The sequence below is a fragment of the Styela clava genome, chromosome 10, assembly GCF_964204865.1.
Source record: "Styela clava chromosome 10, kaStyClav1.hap1.2, whole genome shotgun sequence".
NCBI lineage: Eukaryota > Metazoa > Chordata > Ascidiacea > Stolidobranchia > Styelidae > Styela > Styela clava.
In genome coordinates, this window is record NC_135259.1 from 9,524,057 (window position 1) to 9,543,528 (window position 19,472).

A 19,472-nucleotide genomic window follows, 5' to 3' on the forward strand; every position below is an offset into this window, starting at 1 on the left:
AATTGCCACCTGTGAGAAAGTCATGACAATGAACAATCGCTTCTGATCGACCCCCTAAACTACGTATATAAAAGTACCTTGTAATTTCGAAAGGTATTTTAAGAATATACCACAATTGTTAAACTTAAGTTATCAATTTACCAAAAGCAGAGTACTCATCAAACAAATTATGGTTTTTCCTGCATAATTTCTTAACCACACTGAGAAGATATAAGGAGCGTTTGAGATCTAATCTGACTAGATGAAATAGTCATAACGTTCCTTTTTTAGTTATTGTGTGACGTTAATCAGTTAACGGAGAATTTTCTCTTTCAAATCTTTAGTAATAATAATTATAATATGAATACTACAACATAAATAGAATTCATGGCTTTAGTTTTACATTGCTATGTCGACGAAGGGTATACCCAAAAATATGTTTGCATTTTTTAAATAGTTGTAATTGCGTTCAGTTGGAATTTTTATATAGTATAAATCAATATGAAAGGACCTCAACTTGCACACTCTAATGCGCAAACAAATCACCTGCTTTAATCAGCAGTGGATTTTTAAGGAAGTAAACAATAAATGTATGTCATGAAAGGAAATATTTGGTCTTACAAGCAATTCAAAGTATATACAGAGAGGTCGAAAAGTTGGTACTCCCGAAGTATGTGAACCAAGATGGCGGACACCGGAACGTAGTATGTGTAGCAGGTTAGGGCTAGGCCATAATTTCATGTACAAATACTACGGGAGTCACTTGGCTAGTCCCCGAACTCGTAAAAGAATTAAAATAAGGAAAATTGGGATAAAATTATGGCCTAACCCTAATCGGGTACACATACTACGTTCCGGTGTCCGCAATCTTGGTTCACATACTTCGGGAGTACCGAAAAGTTTGCTTAGCTCATTTGTTTCTTCCCATCCGTTTGACGGTGTTGGTTTCAAATGTGTAAAATGTTCCTGTGGCTCCAGAATAGTTTTTATCAAGTTGATTGCTTTTGAGCGGTGTGTCAATATTTTATCAATCATCATTTTATACTCAATGATTATGGTCTGGGAAAACCCACATAACAAAAATTCAAGTTGTAAGATAATCCCTGATGATTGATGTTTCTCTAAATTTCTTATATCGCTGTCTGAAATCTCTTACTATAACCAGCAAATAAATGCTCGAATATCAAATATAAATTCAGCGGTTTCATGCACGAGATTAAAGGAAATAACCCAAGTAACTTATTATTATGTCTCTAACAATGTAAGTTTTGATTATTAAAGATGTTATCTACTCGAAATATGTGCATGGAGAAATTTGGGGTGTTGTGGTCAGGGTTATTGTTGCGTTTCTCATAATTCAAGAGAATGTTATTCATCGATAACTTTTTATTTGAATTCAGTTTTACCGCGAGGAATTATATTCGGAAAGTTTATAAATGGATAAAATTGACCTAAAAATATATAACATTTAATATGAAACACGTTTTAAATTGGCTAAAATAGTATTTTTGTTTAAATATGCCCAATCAACAGGCTAAATGGAGATTAATTGTTAAAGGGTTTTATATAGAGTGATAGAAAAAAATTGAACAATTCGAAATTATATTTGTAAATTGTGAGGTTTATGCTTTTAGAAGGAAAAGTAGATATAATATCATTAGTAACATACAAAAACTGACGAGGCCCTGCGAAATTAAGGTACCGCCTAATGTAATAGGAAAACAAGCTTTGAAAGCAGTCATCAGTATCACCGAAAACTTTAAAATCTCAAAGTTGTGTCAGTGTTTCATAATTTCTATTTTTATCACATGCCGTCGTTTTGTACGAATAATTGTTTAACACTTTGACCAGGGATTTGTAGACATTTGATCTGCAAAATTAGATAAATCTGAAAATTGCAGGAAAATTAATACCCATGTAATCGGCACTGGTTATAAACCTTGGTTCAACTGGCATACTTTTTGGACGCAAGGTCAAGGACATGGAAATATCTCATAAAAAATTGATAAATCAAACCTACGTTTTCAAGAAAACACTGCTTCCATTGCATTGATGAATATATTAGGCATAAATTCCAAAGTATACATAAGAACATGATGGAGTTAAAACAGTTACAAAAAGATAAAGTCATATAGTAATAAAACAAGCTAGTCACTACACATTGAAGTATAGCAAATACAGTATTTTTAGTATTTGCACTAATAATCTTGTTAACATATTTGCATTACAAAAAGCTTCTCAGACTTCTTAAGTATTCCTTCTGGCTAGAGAGGAGGTCAAAAGTATTGGCATATCTTTTTGTAAGTAACAGACCCGCCCGCTCATTTCGATTGTCAACTCACAATTAAACAGATAAATTGGTGATAAAATTTTTCGTCTCAAACTCTCTTTAGACAAACGCTTTTAAAAGCCCAGTTTTATGTTTTCCACTAATCTGTTTCTCATAGTATGTTGAAAAAAAACTTATGTAAGTAATTGTCAATTTGTAATTTTTTTTTTGTAAAAATCCTTGTTCGTTAGATATTATCTTGCTATATCCCAATTTTGCAATATATAGGTTTAAGTCCAAGACTTTCGTGCTGTATTTTGAACAAGAAGTAATATATGATCAATATAATTTATATAATACAGATAATTATTCAAATATGTGAGATCGATTTTTAAAAAGTTTAGAAAGTTAGAAATGGGGTGGAAGTTGTATTGTAAATCTAAAAACTTTTTAATTCATGAAACTAATATAAAAATTTCAATTTCCTGGCAATACAAATGCTTAGAGTAATGAAGTCAAACAAAAGTAATCAAAAATTGTCTCACAATCATAATGACATTCTAAGATGTTATCTCAAATATTGATGCATATTTACAGAAACCTCAAATCCGAGCTTTATAAGCTGTTGGTCGTAGGTGAACATTAAAAAAAAGTTCAATTCATGTTGAAATCATGCAATAGTGCAATGTAGAGTGTTAGCCGTGAAAGCAACAAGAAAAACAACGAGTAATGCAAAACAGATATAAATAAAATCGGCAATGCACAAGATATAGGTTGACTACAATTGCCAGACAAAGAAATGTAATAACAGAGAGCATATGCTCTCGAGACGGAAGTGTACTGATATTATGCAGATACTGGTGTACTTTTTACAAAAGTGATGTACTGCATTGGGAACATATTACTCTATTTATTGTATTATCTATGTTTTATCCATTATTTATATTTTTCGCTCTTTTCGTCGGTATAAATGACTGATTCGTAGTATATAATCATGATGATTCTCTGTGATCTAAATGGTATGTTAAAACATAGCAATCACATTGTTTTTTCATTTTGTCCAGAGTCTTTACTTTCAATATTTGTCTGTTCGTTTTCAAGTTTTGTTTGCTCCTGTTCGGTTTGTTTAGTGTTTGGATGATTAACACTTTGCTTTGTCTTTGTTTCCTCTTTTTTATTTTTAGCTTTGGTTCCTGGGTCTCCGTTTCTAGCTTGCTTCATTTCTGTCGACTGCGGATTTTCACTCTCAGCTCCTCGGTGTTTCTTTGACTTTCTGTTTGGTGTGAAGCAGAATTGCAACAAAAATATTTAGTTATGAATAGTAAATTTGAAATCATATATATAATGATTTAATGAATTGTAAGAGTCTTTTAGGATTCGTTCGTTTTATTCTTAAATATGTCAAAATGTTAATATGTCGTAGAGTCGACTTATTTATATAAACGTCAACAATCTATAGTTTGATTTTACTTCGTTCAATAAAAATGTTCAAAGCTTTGAAAATGAAAATGTTTACTTTCTTGTTGTCGGCGTTTGTTCATCATCATCTTTATGATACTTATGTGGTGTTGGTTGTCGTGAAGTCATCTTTCTTGCTCCTGGAGCTCCTTCGTTCCAGTCTACGTCTTCATCGCTATATTCCTCATCCACATATGGTGGAGATTCAGGCAAATAACCTAAGCAAATGTTCAAAATAGTAGATTACTGTCAGGAAATGAACAAAACGAAATCCTGAAAAGTACCTTCCACATCTTTCGAAGGCCAAACTATATCAAAGTGACTGGATACTACCATACTCATTTGCAACAAAAAAGACATACCTGGTAAGAATATCTTGGCCCATTTTACTAAATCAATTCTCATTACCTAAACCAAGTGTAAAATACTGGAGAACATGAAATTGATAATAGATTTTGATTCCATATTAGTTTTGAACAGAAATAACAATAACCAATGTAAAATATTGGCTTTTGTTGGAGCGTAGGGCTTGAAACTATGGCATATTGTTTTCTTTTTTATGGTTGAAATTTCTTGTTGTGTTTTGTACAAACTATTTTTAAACTCTCTTACAGGGGATTGATTTATGACAGGGGTCACCAACGCGTTGCCCGCGAGCACCAAGTCGCTCGCGAAGATCATATGAGTCGCCCGCCGGTCTGTTCCAAACTAAGCCTAATAACGGCTTTTAAAGGTAAGCTAGATCAACTAAATTTTGTCCTGCTATTTTAGTATAAATCACACTTATATGGGAACTAGAAATGACACTATATTAATATTTGTAACCATCAACCTTATTTTTGTTTGACCTCAGTAATGTGACGGGTCAATTTACGCTCTTCCAATTATGACATCACACCGATATCACTTTCCACGAACCCGCACTTTTTCTTGTCCGTTGGTTTCTGGAGCAGCAATAATACAATTATTGATTCCAAAGAAAAATGGCAGAAAAGCGATGAAAAACTCATCATTTTCACAATGAAATCATTTTTACCACCATGAAAAAAGCCTGCGTGTGTCTCATTAGTGGAGCGATCGTAGCGACGGCAAAGCGGAGAGATATTTCACATCTTGTTACGCAATCTATCCACTGGTCAGCGCAGTACGGGCAGAAAAAGCTCGCGATTCAAATCATACAGCAATCCTATTTTACGAGACCATCGTTTGGTTCAACCTATCTTTGTGAATTAACATTTTTAACATAAACTCAGGATAGGATAGGGTTTACATATTTATCCCGGGGAGAAGATAGCCGATAAGACGACTCAACCATATGACGACCACGGCCTCTTGCCCAGTAACCAGTCCATGTCGGGTATGAGATTAGTTAGTTATTTGTTTGCGGATGCATGGACTTGATGGCGAATGAAGCCGTAATCGGCCAGCGGTTACGTGAACCACCCTACGGCGTTGAGGAGTCTAACAATCCTTTAGTACATAACTATCCCCGCATGGAATTCTAACCTGCGAACCTAACGCTTAACACGATGGGCCACAGCGCCGCGACTCACTCCCCCAGGAACAAACACGGAACACGCCTCACTGATGAAAATCTGCAAGACTTGCTCAGAGTTACAGTGTCAAGTTTCACGTCGGAGAACGATACTCTGCAACATTTGGTTGTATAACTGTTAAGTACATTTTATCTTAAACTTGCGCAGAGTGTTGAAAATCAATTTGAAAACACGTTGTGATAATCGTTTGATTCCCTGAAGAATCCCAAAGTTTATTAGTGTCTCTACTTCACTAAATACCAGTAATTATACCAATAATTGAAGCTTAATCGGGCAACGGACTTTTTCAGAAGTGTACATTGAACTGGTAGCCCGCAGCGTAATCTGTACTCAAAAAGTAGCCCTCGGCCTCGAAAAGGTTGGTGACCCTTGATTTATGACATGCAAAATTGTTGCAGTCTCATCGCTTCAAATATTATTATCATGTTTACTTTTTTTTCTGGGGAGTTCGAAAATACAGACATAGGGGTGGTACGGCTACCACCACCGTAGGTATAACTGTAACATGTTGGGGACCAGTTCATTTGAATCCATCTGCATGACGCAATTTTTTCAAATTAAAAAAAAAAATGGGGTTAGCTTCCCAGTCAAAGATTTCTTGGGACATTTGAATAATTTTATTTTGAATGAGAACTTTCTGTGAGATTCTCATGTCACCCTTGAATTTGAATGCGCCCGATACCAGTAGAAGAGAGGGGTCATTATCAACAAAAGTTTGGACTGTCCAATAATGCTTTCCTGGCTGATATGCAAACAGCAGATTGCTGCTGAAAAAAACGCATTGGCATTTCATCTTACTGAATGTTGTGTGATATACATTGCTCTCCACAACTGTCAAAACCGTAGCATGTTCGTTGCAACGAATGTTTATTTAGCCTTTTTTATCTTGATGAAAATCTTACTGAGTCACGCGACGATAAACATGTGTTAACATGATTCTTCTCTAGTATCATACTTAACTAGATCCATTTTATGATAAAAATTAGACCGATTTAAATGTCTATCTAGAGATCTGAGTCATAAATCTCCCGATTATTAAAAATACCTAAACATTTCGTACCACTTTGCACTTGGTGCCCCAGTATTTTCTGGTATCTTTCGTTTTTGCCATTTTATGAAAAAATCATATACAAAAACTTTTATCTCGGTGTAATCTTTGTGTTGATTATATTTTATTTACCGCAACAAATTTAGGCAATGCGGTGTGTATTTATGCGATAAAATAAACGTTTGACGATACCTAAATTTGAATAAAATGGGATTTGTGAATTTTACATACAACTCTATATTGCACACCTATATTTATTATTTTTATACTATTATTTTTAAAATATTATTTAATATTCTCGATTACAACAACTGGTCAAAAAGAGTACGGGCCACTGTAACGCTTTTCGGATCATCAACCTGGTTAAATAATATTGTATTTTCAACACACACGTCCCACGTCGGAAGGCGATTCCCACAATTTTTTTTTATAAGTTTGTATATCACTAAATTCAAACCTCTTTTTTTCTAGATGTGGCTACTAGTGTTGTCAAGCTTATTTTTTGGGTTTAGTGGGCAACTGTTGACTCTGGCGACAAATCGCTAAGCTGAAACAACTTAAACGAGTGTGATGGGAAAGGGGCATGAATGAAAAGCAAACGCATGTGTGTATATATGTGATAAAATGCTATGCATTCAATTAATTAGTCTGTCGTATTGATCTAAATTAGACCTTTGTGCACAAAATTTCAATAAGACAATGTAACCACGTCTATTACTGACTTTATGGTTGACTGGTAATTTGTTTTTGTTTTGGCATGACATGTCCGAAAAATTTATATATCCGACGTCTTCAGCTATTCTCACAATGTTACAGGGTATCTCAACGCATATCAATTTCGTTACAATATCGTTTTTAAAAATATCGATCATTCTAACTGCGAAAAGGGAATATTTTCATGTTTACCTCCTTCACCGCCTCCTGTAAGATCTTGTTCACAATCAGATTTCGTGTGTCGTCGATGATGACGACGACGTCTTCTATGATGTTCTGGAAAATTAGATTTTTAAGAATGGCTAGATATTTAAAGTGGAATATTCTGGACATATTTCAATTTTTATGTTATCTGACTAAGATACTTTGGTATTTAAAATATGACCAAAGATAGATTCATATTAAACAAAAGGAAAGAGAAGAATTACGAGAACCATCTTCTGGATGTCTAAACTAAAACTAAAATTATTTAAATTGATGAATTGATTGCCGGATACTAAGTGTCCTATATTATATTTCTACTATTTGCACCGCGCGAAATGCATTTAATGCGGGTGCTTGTGATGTATATAATAATTAAATATGTAAAAAAAATTAAGACCACCTACTTTCACTGTGTTGAGTGACCAATCATGGGTAAAATAAAATATGTAATGAGAGAAAGAATTTTATCCAATTAAAATAACCTTTTATTTCAAAACATATCTTTTTGGCTTCTACTCTGTTTTCAAATATGACAGTCCAATTTGCGAAATTTATTTTTTTGTGCCAATCGAATTCACGATGAATCCCATTACACATGTTTAGTCTATTGATTTTACTAGGACAGGAACAAATTTAATCCATGCTTAAGAATCAGTATATGAAAAAAAATTTCAGCTAATGGTTTCCACCAAGACTTTCATATCCATAATGAAATGATAAAACTGTTGAAATTTTCCTGCCTACCGTATGGAGATGCGGCTTCGTGAGATTCAAAATATCCTGATTCGTGGATTGTTACATTTGGATCGCCTAAGCCAAGACCGGGGCTTGCAGGAAAATAAGGCCTAAAAGTAATATCGACGTTATCAAATAACGTAACAAGTTATATTTGACGAAGTTTTTATCTCGCCTATTGTTGTATCGTGGCCACGAAAACATCAATACAAGAAAGTGAAAGCGAAATTAACAGAGCTTTTTATTGAAAAAACTTTAGATAAAAATACACGATTTGGCGCATTGCTTCATCATTTTCTACTTAGTATTTTTGGAGCGTTCTATCTAACAATATTGGGCGTCGTAAGTCCCACGCCCTCCATCTCCGCCGGTATGGGACAATTAGGCAATGCTGAATAAAAGAAATTCGGGTCATCCGAAAGTAATACCTCGTTACGAGTTAGTTGCTGCTTGTATGAAGCCTAATTGAAATGAAGTTTTCAGAAACGCATCATAAAATATACTTTATTTTTAATCCAGTGCGTATAAAACTGGAAAATATACCAACATTTTCATCCTCGTTAGCTCCGCATAGTTATATGAAAATATGTATCATTTCTTTGTGTATTTTCTGTTATCGATGTTCTGATATTTAATTTGTATGCAGCTTAACTGTATTAGGTTTTTCTACTTATCATTCACTCACTTATACATGGTATAAAATAACTCGGCAGCTTGTCTAGCTGGTAGCGCCATCACCGTCACGTGACCTGGCTCTTCATCACCCGGGGTTACTCTTGCCGATCGATGAAGATTATTTTTCCGTTCTCCCTGTATGATATATATAGGAAAGATTTTGTATCCACAACCTACATACCTACTAACGATAACCAACAAGCCAGTTCAAGGATGAGTCGCATTTAAACACAAAAACACAAATAGCCATAAGGTTTTAGAGCGGTGTTTCCCGCCTTTTCAGCCCACGACCCATTGTTAATGTCACATACTTTATGGAGCCTATTAGGAAATATTCATGCAGAATAGTCGTAAAAGCACTTATACGCAAAAAGCAAAAATTAGGAATGTTGCTCGTTGAAATATTTCCGTCGTGAAAACCAATTTTGATTTAAAACTTTGATTTCTGTGAAACCCAATTTTGCTAGCAACGGACATTACAGTCGCGTTGATAGTTATTACAATAGCGTCGATATACTGTAGTATATTAGAAGATATTTTACTCTGTCTGTTCGTTTTTTGTAGCTATCCGACATTTGTGTTACGTGATTTTCAGCATATTGCCACGTTCAAAAACCTGCACTTTTTTAAACACATTTTTCAGAATTTTGTTAGTATGATATAAATTCAGCCGGATAAATACATCGTTGACAGCATTATTCTTTTATTATTTTTTTTAATTTTACTTCCAAATCATAAAAGCTATAAATTAAATTTGTCACAACCAACCAATCAACATAGGCTTGTGTTATTAATAAACACAAAATTAAATATTTCAAAACCTTGGCTGTCATTTTGTCGAAGCATCCGATTGTTGTGAAGCAACTCACACATGTGATTACAGACGTTGCAACTTCAATGACGGAGAATCCGGCAAGAATACCAGCCACAATCAACTGAAAAGTAAATAATGAATAATAAATGAGTAATAAATGAATTTCATTTTGAATTTTCTGAGAGCTTTATAAATATAAATGAGTGGACATTCTATTAAGTCAATCGGATCTAGCTTAGCAATACCAATATTTGACATTTATTTTATTCCAATAAAATCGATCAATTCTTGTATATCAACTCTTGAAAATGATGTTACCATATATTTTCTTCAACGAGGCCGATGTTTTTGTCAAAGTAACATGTTCTAAAAGAGTATTACTTTAATACAAAAGAGCGATGCTCGCATATAGGGACACGAAGTCCAAAACAAATCAAATAACCTCCGACTTTCGCGTAGCATAAGTTCGTAAAATCAAAACGGAAGACAGCCCTCACGCTATCATAAAACGTGTTACGATGAATAAATTAATAAAAAGTAATTAAATCCAGTAATTTAGGATAAAAGTGATATTTTCATAATAACAAGAGAAACAAAAGAAATACTTGCAACAAGATGAACAACTACAACGTAATAACAAAATGACCAAACAATTGGAACAAACCATCTCACCCGTTTCGGAGTAGACTCGATTGACGCCTCGATCGCGACCGCTAGTGACGAGAATGCGAACAGTGCCAGAGAACAGACAAGGCATAAAATCGAGATTGCAAAAAGCCATGAGATTGATGAATATGTCTTCACTTTTGAAACTCTTATTTGAAAGATAGCAGCCAGCAAGTACTGTAATATGTAAGGATAATTTATACTGTAATGAGACTTTTATTGTATGAAAAACACGAATAATGTGAGGCAAGCATATAGCTCATTCAGTGCAAATTTATGCTACAACGAGGGGACTAACTGAAAATCTCAACTATGAAGGGCGCTCCGTTAGTATTCGTACCAAGATGACGCACAAACCTGATCAATCCTAACCTTGTACATACTATGTTCAGGTTGTGCGCCATCTTGGTACGAATAGTTCCGGAGCACCCTATGAAGTAATGAAAAATAGGAATGCACAATTGGCTTGCACCACCTTATTGAACAATGACATAGAACGTTTTTGCATTTCTACTTCGAGTGTTGACAATGATTTGAATTGACTCAATTGAGTTACAAGTGCGAGACAATTTGAGTTTGACTTTTTTTAAATGAAAATTGGCAATACGTCCATGTAATACACTTGTGTTGTGTTGCTCTTTGTTGGACAAAAAACATTTTCTTTGAACATTCCTGTATTCTTAAATTTCTTTACACTTGCTCCGGACAAATTCCGTTAAATATTAATTTAGCATATTCCACACCAAAATTTGTTTTAACTAAATTTGTATTAACTTACCGGGAGTGACCCCCAAAGTCCAATGCCCACAACTCCAAATACGGAATTATCCCCTCCTTCAGTTGCTTGTGCTCTCAGCCATATTGAAACAGCTCCAAGTATGACAGAAGATGCCCAGCAACTCATATGACATACTGCAATCCAGGCTGCTGATCGTATTGCAGACTCATCTAGTAGTTGGTGGTCGTATTTTCTTCGTCGATTCTGAGGCATTATTTTTGTAAATATTCTTATAATTTAAGCAATACTTCACTCTGGTAATCTTGTTGTCATCTTCGTTTGTGTAAAAAGCCCGGGAATAAATTACCAAGCTATGCCACGTATAAAATGTCCATCCGAACGAAACCTATGTAGTCTTTACTCAGTTTACCTTGTCGCTGCCAACTATTAAAAAGACTTCCGGCGCTCTTGAACTATCGCCGCATGGCCTACCCCTTGGCGTTTAAAAAACACACTCTTTTCATTGGAGACTTCGAACGATTTACGATATTGTGAACGAAGAATAGGAGGGGCAGTTGTATTGTTGCTACATGCTATAACACGAGAAAACAATACGACTTCTCTTGTACGCACATATCAAGTTTCTTGAAACAAAGGCCCTTTTTGGTAAGATTTCAAAAAGCGTATTATGCGTAAGCACAAATTAGCAATCAAACTCGTATGTCATATGCTTATCGTGTTTGTTTGGCCAGCATAGGATAGAAATGGTAGAGTTTGATTTGATCGTTGAAGAAAATTGAAGTCCGCTGAATAATAATTATTTACTTTCCTAAGCTTTTGTTCTAGCGAATCTCTGTTTCAAGTAACGTCGCGAGTCCCTGTCTAAAATTGGTTTGATTTCTTATTGATTAACAACAATTTGTGATTAACTAGTGATTGGAAGAAGTGATGTAGTAACCACAAATAGAACTCGCACTTGCAAATCTTAGCGCGGTTTATCTCAAAACGTCATTACCATGCTTTGCATCACACCCTCCAACATAACATCATTTACCTTTCCCTATATGGAATAATCACAAAAATACACGAGGACGGAAACGTAGTAATTTTAATCTGTTTAAAAAAAGTTTCATGTTTTCGAATGTTAACATTATAATTCAAAAGCAAAATTCATGGGACATTTAAGTTTTGAAAACACTTTCAAAAATAAATGAATTGGATCACACTAAAATACATATCACTTGTCGAATCAATAAAATTTTTGTTGAACATACATACAAATAGCTGATTAGGTTATGAGCTTAGGTGGTACAATAAAAATACATTGGGGTACATAAAGCAGGATATTATAGACGAGTTTATTGGCATTTCAAATGATGTAATTACTAGATATTTCAATGCTGGATTCATTTTAATCTTCACGAATCAGAGATAGCAACATACGTCTGTAGTCTCCTTTGCATTCTTGAGAAATATCTGCCCACAAACCGTTGTCGAATTTTTCTCTGTAGGCATCTTTGACGTTTCCAAGATCGAACTGAGGCAAAAACAAATTATAGATATGCTGTACAGATAAAACATATCTAAAAACCATACTTAAGCAGTACTTTTTATTCAGAATACAAAACACCTCTGATACGAAAATTGTATCCTGAAAGAACGGTTAAAATGCATTATTTGGAAAGAGTGTTTCATTTACAATACAATTTTTAGGTGTTCAGTATATTTTATGTTGAAAATATGTTTGGTATTGCAATAATTGTTTGGCAATATAAATTGTAGGCATATCAGAATATGATGAACATTGGGCAGTGCACCTACGATTTTTCATTGCTCTGGGGAATACATGGATTTTACTGATTTATCATACTTTAGTTGGAGATGATTGTAATTTTCATTGCTCTGGGGAATATATGGATTTTACTGATTTATCATACTTTAGTTGGAGATGATTGTAATTATGTTGTCGTGATATGTTTGGGTGATGAACGATTAGCACTTAATATCATAGTTGACGCTATTTCAAAATTGAAACTTTCTTCAGAAAACAAATGCTTCTTATCATTTCTGCGGCTGAATTACGATAACGTGTCGCGTCAATAATAGGGTGTGTCTGAGGAGAGTAAAGATATTACAAAATCGTACTCATTTGATCCAGAAATTAATGATTGATCTGAACTGTGGTGTAACGAAAATCAGACCACTTGGCGGTCACGAGAAAACCGTGTGATAGACGAACTGAAAGGGCTAGAGACCAACCGTTACAGGATATTTCGAGTCGGCAAGAATGACGTTTGATACCGGGCAACGTAATATTTGCTTTTATTGTTGATTACACGTACAACGCCCTACCAGGTATGTTAAAGATAAAGTAGTAGGCTATTTTTAATTAATACACGTTCCTTCTTTGTTAATTTTTAACCAAAAATTTTATCGTCATAAAATCACACGTTTATCAAACGTTTGAAAATTTACCAATCCTCTATGATAAAGTATCGAAACCGGATAGAATGAGCTATATTTTTATTTACGGTTGGCTTCTGAACATATATTAAATACTGTCTGTTGTCTGTTTTCAGTTACGACTGTTATATACGTAGACATTGAAATTTGCAATCTCATGAGTCAACCATGCAAATTTTTCGTTATGCAAAGTCTCATGATAATGAATACTTCTAGGCGTTGAGTTTGCTATGACTTATAATACTTCAATCACGCTTTAGCTTGCTATTTTGTTAAAAAATTTTGATTTAAGAAATATGCCACAATTTATATTGATAAAATATATTTTAAAAATAAAAGATGCGTAAGCTAACCTCAGATCTGACAACAATGAATCGAATCAGGGCATCGTCATCAGTTCCAACTCCACGCATGGCATCATGTAACTTCTGTGCGTAGTAACCATGCACATCTTTGGTGATTGAGCAGATGGCAAGATATGCTTTTTGGAGGTTTCCTGAAGTTTCAGACTCAATTGCTTCTTCGATTGTATTTCCAGCAATCTGTATGTAAGGGTGCAAGAAATGTTTTTAATTTCTTGCTGGCAACGGCGATGCAAATTGTTATCTTTTGATGTAAATAATGCTACCTCTATAAATATATGTATTGCGTGTGCAATATGTGTTGTTGCAATAACTGATTTGTAACAAAACATTAAACGAGTTGGCATTTGTATTGACCAAAAACAAGTCATGATAAAATAATACAGATAAAATATTACTATCACAAGATTACCCGTGCAAAATTTATCATGGGAAACACCTCTTTTTTCATTCATGTTACAATTATGGAAACGGAATATTTAATAGTTACAAACAAGAATTGTGACATCATAGAAAAATACTTACTACAGCATATTTGAGGAATACCAGTCTCAGTTGAAGATAATTTCTAAAAGCTAAGACTTTTGTGAATTCGTTTTCATCTGTACCGAACCACCTTCCTTCTCCAGCCTGAAATTAGATACCGTAAACATCAATACCCCATTGAAAAAGTTAAATATGCATTTTCTTCTGAAAGTCACAACATATTTGTACTAACATCATAAATTGCCTGAGCATCGGCTTCGGCAGCGTCTTCGTCAATCTCCCAAGATTCGTCTCTCTCTGCAAGCAACATCATTGAAAGAAGAGTCTTGAAATCACCCGATGTTTCGTCTCTCACATCTTCCATCAAGCTTCTTTCGAATACAATAGCGTATGCTGCCTGTTCAACAGTATTGTGAGTACATTACAAAAGTGTTGCTACTGTCAGTCACAGGGATACGAGTGTACAGAAGACCTTACAACTGGTGTCATTATGAAAAAACTAGGAGGCATTTTATAGCACGCAAAATACAATACAAAAATAGACAGAAGAATGTCTATACTCGAAAGTAATACCCACGCAGATCACGCACGGATGTGTCCACCAACCGATACGCAAGAGATATCTCAGTTGTCTTATTTAGAAATAATAACATATAAAACGTTCCATGATGGGATGACAAAAATAAAAGCATGCTTCAAACGTCGAATAAAGAAAGTAGTACCTTGATTGCTTCAATTCTTTCATTGCTTTTTGTGCAAATAATTTCAATCAAGATTTCATCATCAGTTCCTGGCCCAACCATGGCTTTTCTTAATTGTCTAGCTTCGTAGACTGCAGGTGGCTGTTGAATAATAAACAAAACTATCACATTTCAGCAAAATTAAGAGATATATAAAGCAATTGTTCAGATTGCTACCAATATAATACCAGGGTTATTTAACCCGGCAGTCGATAGGTTTATATGTACATATTTTCGAGGACATGAATTGTGTTTTAGGCCACGACGATTCGAAAAAGCTTAACAGTCGTATTTACCACTAATTTTTTATCAGTCTGTTTGCTTTTCATCTTAAGTAAACTACCGTTAATAACAATAGCGGCAAAATATTACTCAATCAAACGACTCACGTCCATGACAGCCATGATACAATCCTCAAGGTCACCACGAAGTTCCCTCTTGAGATCTCGTAATAATTCGTCGCCGTATTCACCCTCATATTTTTCTTTCAGTATTTGCCGCTGAAGGGTGGACCTGCATCATAAGAGATTAAATATATATTCGTTGCATAATCTCTATTTTTAAGGTGAAGTTTGAGTCTTATATTTTTTTAGGTTATACTGTTGACGACACAGAATTAGAAAACTGGAATAAAAACCAATTCTCTTCTAACCTATTTGCAAGAATTGCCATGATTTCATCTTCATCGGTTCCTCGTCCTGACATTGCATCTCTCAATGTTTCGCAATCTGCCTCTGGGCTAAAATCATCAACCGGAGTCACGGTGGGCTATAAAACAGATTCAAATGATGACAATATGTATTGTTCTTTTCTACATTCACTCGAGTCACAAAAACGTTTCGCCATACTTCGAAGTCTCATACACCTTTTTTATTACGCTCAGAAAATCAGTCTTCCGACTAGACAACATGATATATATTTAATTAGGAATCGGTGTACATTTGGCAAAAATCACTGAATTTTCTCGTGATTGTCATGAAATTTATAATATGAAATCGTCAAATAAAACCGGATAAACAATTCTTCTAATGAGCCAAATGTATAATCATTATTTCTGTATTTTTTTTTTTAAATATAAAGCAGTGTCAGATGGACAAATGCATAAATACATCAGGTATGGTTAGTACTTAACAGAAAATGAAACACTGAAAATACAAGAATGGAGTTCTTCATTTTATTTATTTTTCGACACCACTCAAAAAGTTTCCGTCTACTTCCCAATACTCGTACATATTAGAAGCAATTGCCCAATCATTTTTTTGGAATGTATGGTCAGGAAGTTAAGAAACAATAAAAGTAGAATAATTAATAATTCAAAGCTTACGCGCATTTCCATATTTCCCATCTTGATGTGTAGATTCTTTTCTGCTTGATATTCGGATAAAAACTTGATGCACGAAGGTTGCTTCCTCTCCCGACGAATTTTCAGAGTAGTTTGCCAAATGGGACGAGCTAATCAGCGTTGGTGATTTGTTCTTCAATTCACGATCGCTATACAAACAACATTTAGTTAATGATTTCCTCGGATGTCGAAAATCATCAATTTTGCGTGTATAACGAATTCACACTCTCAAAAGAAAGCAGGTATTCAACTTGCTTTGTCCCATTTAAAACTGCCTTCCTGGTATTATGAATAGTCATAAGCACTGGATATAATTCTGACAGAAACATACCTATGCATTTAATACATGTCTCAAACAAAAACTCACATCTACTTCATGAAAGATGCTTGCTTGTACAGTATATGAGATTGAATATAGAATGTAGAGAATGGCAAGTTTAACCCACTCACATGGTGGCCTTTTATTGGAATGTTACCTAAATAATTTTTTTTCATCCAAACCCTTAATGAAAAAGTTGTTTATCTGCTATGTCAAATTAACCGGTATTCATAAGTGAACAGCACATAATATCTAAATAATATGTTGTTTTATATTGGAGTTTATATTTTAGAATTTTTGTATCTAACTAAATTAGTTAAATTAGTCAACTCTTATAGGAATTCGATACGAATCAGATAGCAGAAGCAATTTTTGTTTCAGTTGCATTGGAGGTGAGTCTAACTTTTGATTAGTTTATTTTTCAATAATCATTTCTTTAAAACACCTGAGGGTACATATATCCGTAATAATACAGCAGAACTGACATTAGCAATTGGTTTCACTGGCACTAACCTTCGTCTTACAATCCTGAAACCCAAGTGATTATCTAAATAAACAAAATACTCAAGTAAGTGCGCTCACTGAAGTAAAAACTGTTAGAATACTTTTAATAAGCATGTTTTGTTCTCAAGGTTGAGGGATTAGGGTTTTCGAATTGAATAGTACAAAATAGAGGCACTTAAGGCTTCAGCCCCTAAGTTTCAGTCTACCTTGCCTAATTACAAATTGGACCCTGTTCCTGCATATAGTGTTCTCGCCCTAACTGCACATCTACAACTAAAATTAGATCATGAAGCTTTCGTGCAACAAATGCGAAAAGAGTTGTGTAACATCCATATGATTTTATAACAGTTTTACTTTATAACTGAGGCACTATTATTTTTTTAGATTCTTTTATATATACAGTTGCACCATGGCGTTTAAGATTTGGATTCAATTGATATTTATTGCTTTTATCAATATGCACTGCAAAGCAGCATCATTGAAAATTAAGGTGAGATATTTTATATATTTAACCACTAAATACTGTCCGAACAACAAAGCAAAAAAAAAATACTGCAGATTCTATTATAAGCGCGGGAATAACTTTGTTACACGAAAAGGTGGAAAAGGTGAAAGTATATATCAATCGGTTTTCAAACTTGCTTTTCTCAAACTTCATACGAAAACACCGCGAGTTTTCGAACTTAAGCAACCAGTGACATAAAGCAATTAAAGGCTAACCCACGATAACGTATTCCATTGTAGATTGGTGATCCTTGTGGAAATCCGTATGGTTCTAGGAGATGGATCTACAAAGATAACATATTTGGGTGTTATCAGTGTGATGCTAGATATTACTGGGATTCGTATAACAATAAATGTTCTGCTTGCACTGGTTCACTGACCAGTTGCCAGCAAAATGTGATGACAAATGCATGCAATCAACATGAAAGGTTCGTCTAATTTTTTTATTTAGCTTACATTCCGATAATCACTGATTTCCTACAAGCCTGAATCTCAAGTATTTATCTGAATAAACGAAGTAATCAATTACCTACCATATCATACATAAACCTTAAAGTTTGATGTAATGTCAACTAGAGCAGTATATAGAGATTCAATTATCTGATTCATCATTTGAGAAGTAAGAAATTTCTGAAACCATGAAAATTTTAGTTGTATTACCTTTATAGACTTTGTGAAAGCATGCCACCCAGCGCAACGACGAGAAATGATTTAACGGATCAAGCAACGACCAATACTCCGTCGTTTTTTACCCTAATCAACACTGTAAAAACCAGTGTTAAACACATCGAAAATACACATCAAAAAACTGGGATTTACATTATTATAGCAGTTCTAGCGTTACTTCTTCTTGTTATTATTGCTACTTTCATCAAAGTATACAAACATCGCATATCACAACAAAGTAAAAATAATGGATCAGACAACGTGACTGATTCTGACGAGAGTTTGCTCGAAAACAGCCAAGTTTGAAGGCATGATACCTGATTTCAAATGATGTTTTTCTCTTAATGTTGTCTTATTATTAGCATTATTACCTGCCTATTTGTTAGTATGTCGGATATTTTTAAGTTTATATTTTAGGAATCAAAAAAGCGTAATTGTATTGATATTATGTATATATATTATGTTTTATCTCAATTATGAAATACTTGTTAATAAATAAATGAGTGGTATTATTACTATTATAAGCCATATATGCATCAATTGAACAATATATATATATACCATTACACCTCTCACATATATTTACGTGAAGTGGCACCATACTTACTGTATTTTTTGTTGAGTTTTATATGTTGCTTTTTTGTGAATTACGTAAAATATAAAAGAAAGAAGAGTAATATCACGTATAAACCCTGTAAGATTTTATTTTACCTCATTTTGGCCTCTGTGTCCATGTTGAGCATTGCTCTATTGTTTATATTCAACAATGTAGACTGTCAGAAAATTCGGCCCCACGGAGTTGTAAAAGATGATCCATGATAATACGGTAATTGAACGAATTAAAAATTATTGGACGTGGCTAATGTGTAAATGAATATGAGTAATATCAGAATTCTACAATTTTTGCACGTAGAGGCAACGCCCATTTGAAGATTTCGAAACACAATTTTGAGATTCTCCTGCAATGTATTACAAACTCTATACTTTATGTATAATCAAGTGCGAGCCATTTACGATTTTGACAAGGTCCATTTATAATTCCTACACGACAAAAAAATGATCTAACAGATTAATCAGTTACTATTTGCCAGCCCACACAATATTTACTAATACATTAGACGTTATGTTCGTTCGTGGAGTGGGTCGTTGAGATACAGACGCACTCTTGTTTACACGGGTGTTTGCGTGATTACATTGATAGGTAACTGAACTCTGCGGCAGTCAGTTATCAATGTAACGGCTATATCAGT

General features: G+C 34.2%; 3 protein-coding genes across 3 annotated transcripts; 1 reads left to right on the forward strand and 2 right to left on the reverse strand.

Moving 5' to 3' along the window:
• Window positions 1-2,039: 2,039 nt before the first annotated feature.
• On the reverse strand, window positions 2,040-11,336 carry LOC120338303 (uncharacterized). The gene is made up of 8 exons (XM_039406281.2): window positions 10,897-11,336; window positions 10,125-10,295; window positions 9,460-9,573; window positions 8,649-8,773; window positions 7,973-8,073; window positions 7,217-7,300; window positions 3,765-3,924; window positions 2,040-3,521 (listed from the first exon to the last, which is right to left on the reverse strand). Exons 1-8 carry the CDS (start codon window positions 11,107-11,109, stop codon window positions 3,287-3,289), a joined length of 1,203 nt encoding a protein of 400 aa, XP_039262215.2. The 5' UTR covers window positions 11,110-11,336; the 3' UTR covers window positions 2,040-3,286.
• Window positions 11,337-11,926: 590 nt separating this feature from the next.
• LOC120338103 (annexin A13-like) lies at window positions 11,927-16,258 on the reverse strand. The gene is made up of 8 exons (XM_039406038.2): window positions 16,212-16,258; window positions 15,540-15,655; window positions 15,277-15,400; window positions 14,870-14,989; window positions 14,380-14,544; window positions 14,187-14,291; window positions 13,653-13,841; window positions 11,927-12,373 (listed from the first exon to the last, which is right to left on the reverse strand). Exons 1-8 carry the CDS (start codon window positions 16,230-16,232, stop codon window positions 12,248-12,250), a joined length of 966 nt encoding a protein of 321 aa, XP_039261972.2. The 5' UTR covers window positions 16,233-16,258; the 3' UTR covers window positions 11,927-12,247.
• Window positions 16,259-17,437: 1,179 nt separating this feature from the next.
• LOC144428071 (uncharacterized) lies at window positions 17,438-18,729 on the forward strand. Its single transcript, XM_078116736.1, has 3 exons — window positions 17,438-17,542; window positions 17,797-17,984; window positions 18,225-18,729. Exons 1-3 carry the CDS (start codon window positions 17,462-17,464, stop codon window positions 18,526-18,528), a joined length of 573 nt encoding a protein of 190 aa, XP_077972862.1. The 5' UTR covers window positions 17,438-17,461; the 3' UTR covers window positions 18,529-18,729.
• The last annotated feature ends 743 nt before the right edge of the window (window positions 18,730-19,472 follow it).

Bases quoted from the DNA above. Each gene is read 5' to 3' on its own strand.
- LOC120338303 (XM_039406281.2), bottom strand. From the start codon at position 11,109: ATGCCTCAGAATCGACGAAGAAAATACGACCACCAACTACTAGATGAG. The intron at 10,296-10,896 runs GTAAGTTAATAC...TACATATTACAG, and splicing joins GACTTTGGGGGTCACTCCCG to TACTTGCTGGCTGCTATCTT. The intron at 3,925-7,216 runs GTAAACATGAAA...ACATTTGCTTAG, and splicing joins TACAGGAGGCGGTGAAGGAG to GTTATTTGCCTGAATCTCCA.
- LOC120338103 (XM_039406038.2), bottom strand. From the start codon at position 16,232: ATGGGAAATATGGAAATGCGC. The intron at 14,990-15,276 runs GTGAGTCGTTTG...ATTATTCAACAG, and splicing joins GTATCATGGCTGTCATGGAC to CCACCTGCAGTCTACGAAGC. The intron at 14,292-14,379 runs GTTAGTACAAAT...ATCTAATTTCAG, and splicing joins ATGCTCAGGCAATTTATGAT to GCTGGAGAAGGAAGGTGGTT.
- LOC144428071 (XM_078116736.1), top strand. From the start codon at position 17,462: ATGGCGTTTAAGATTTGGATTCAATTGATATTTATTGCTTTTATCAAT. The intron at 17,543-17,796 runs GTGAGATATTTT...ATTCCATTGTAG, and splicing joins CAGCATCATTGAAAATTAAG to ATTGGTGATCCTTGTGGAAA. The intron at 17,985-18,224 runs GTTCGTCTAATT...TTACCTTTATAG, and splicing joins GCATGCAATCAACATGAAAG to ACTTTGTGAAAGCATGCCAC.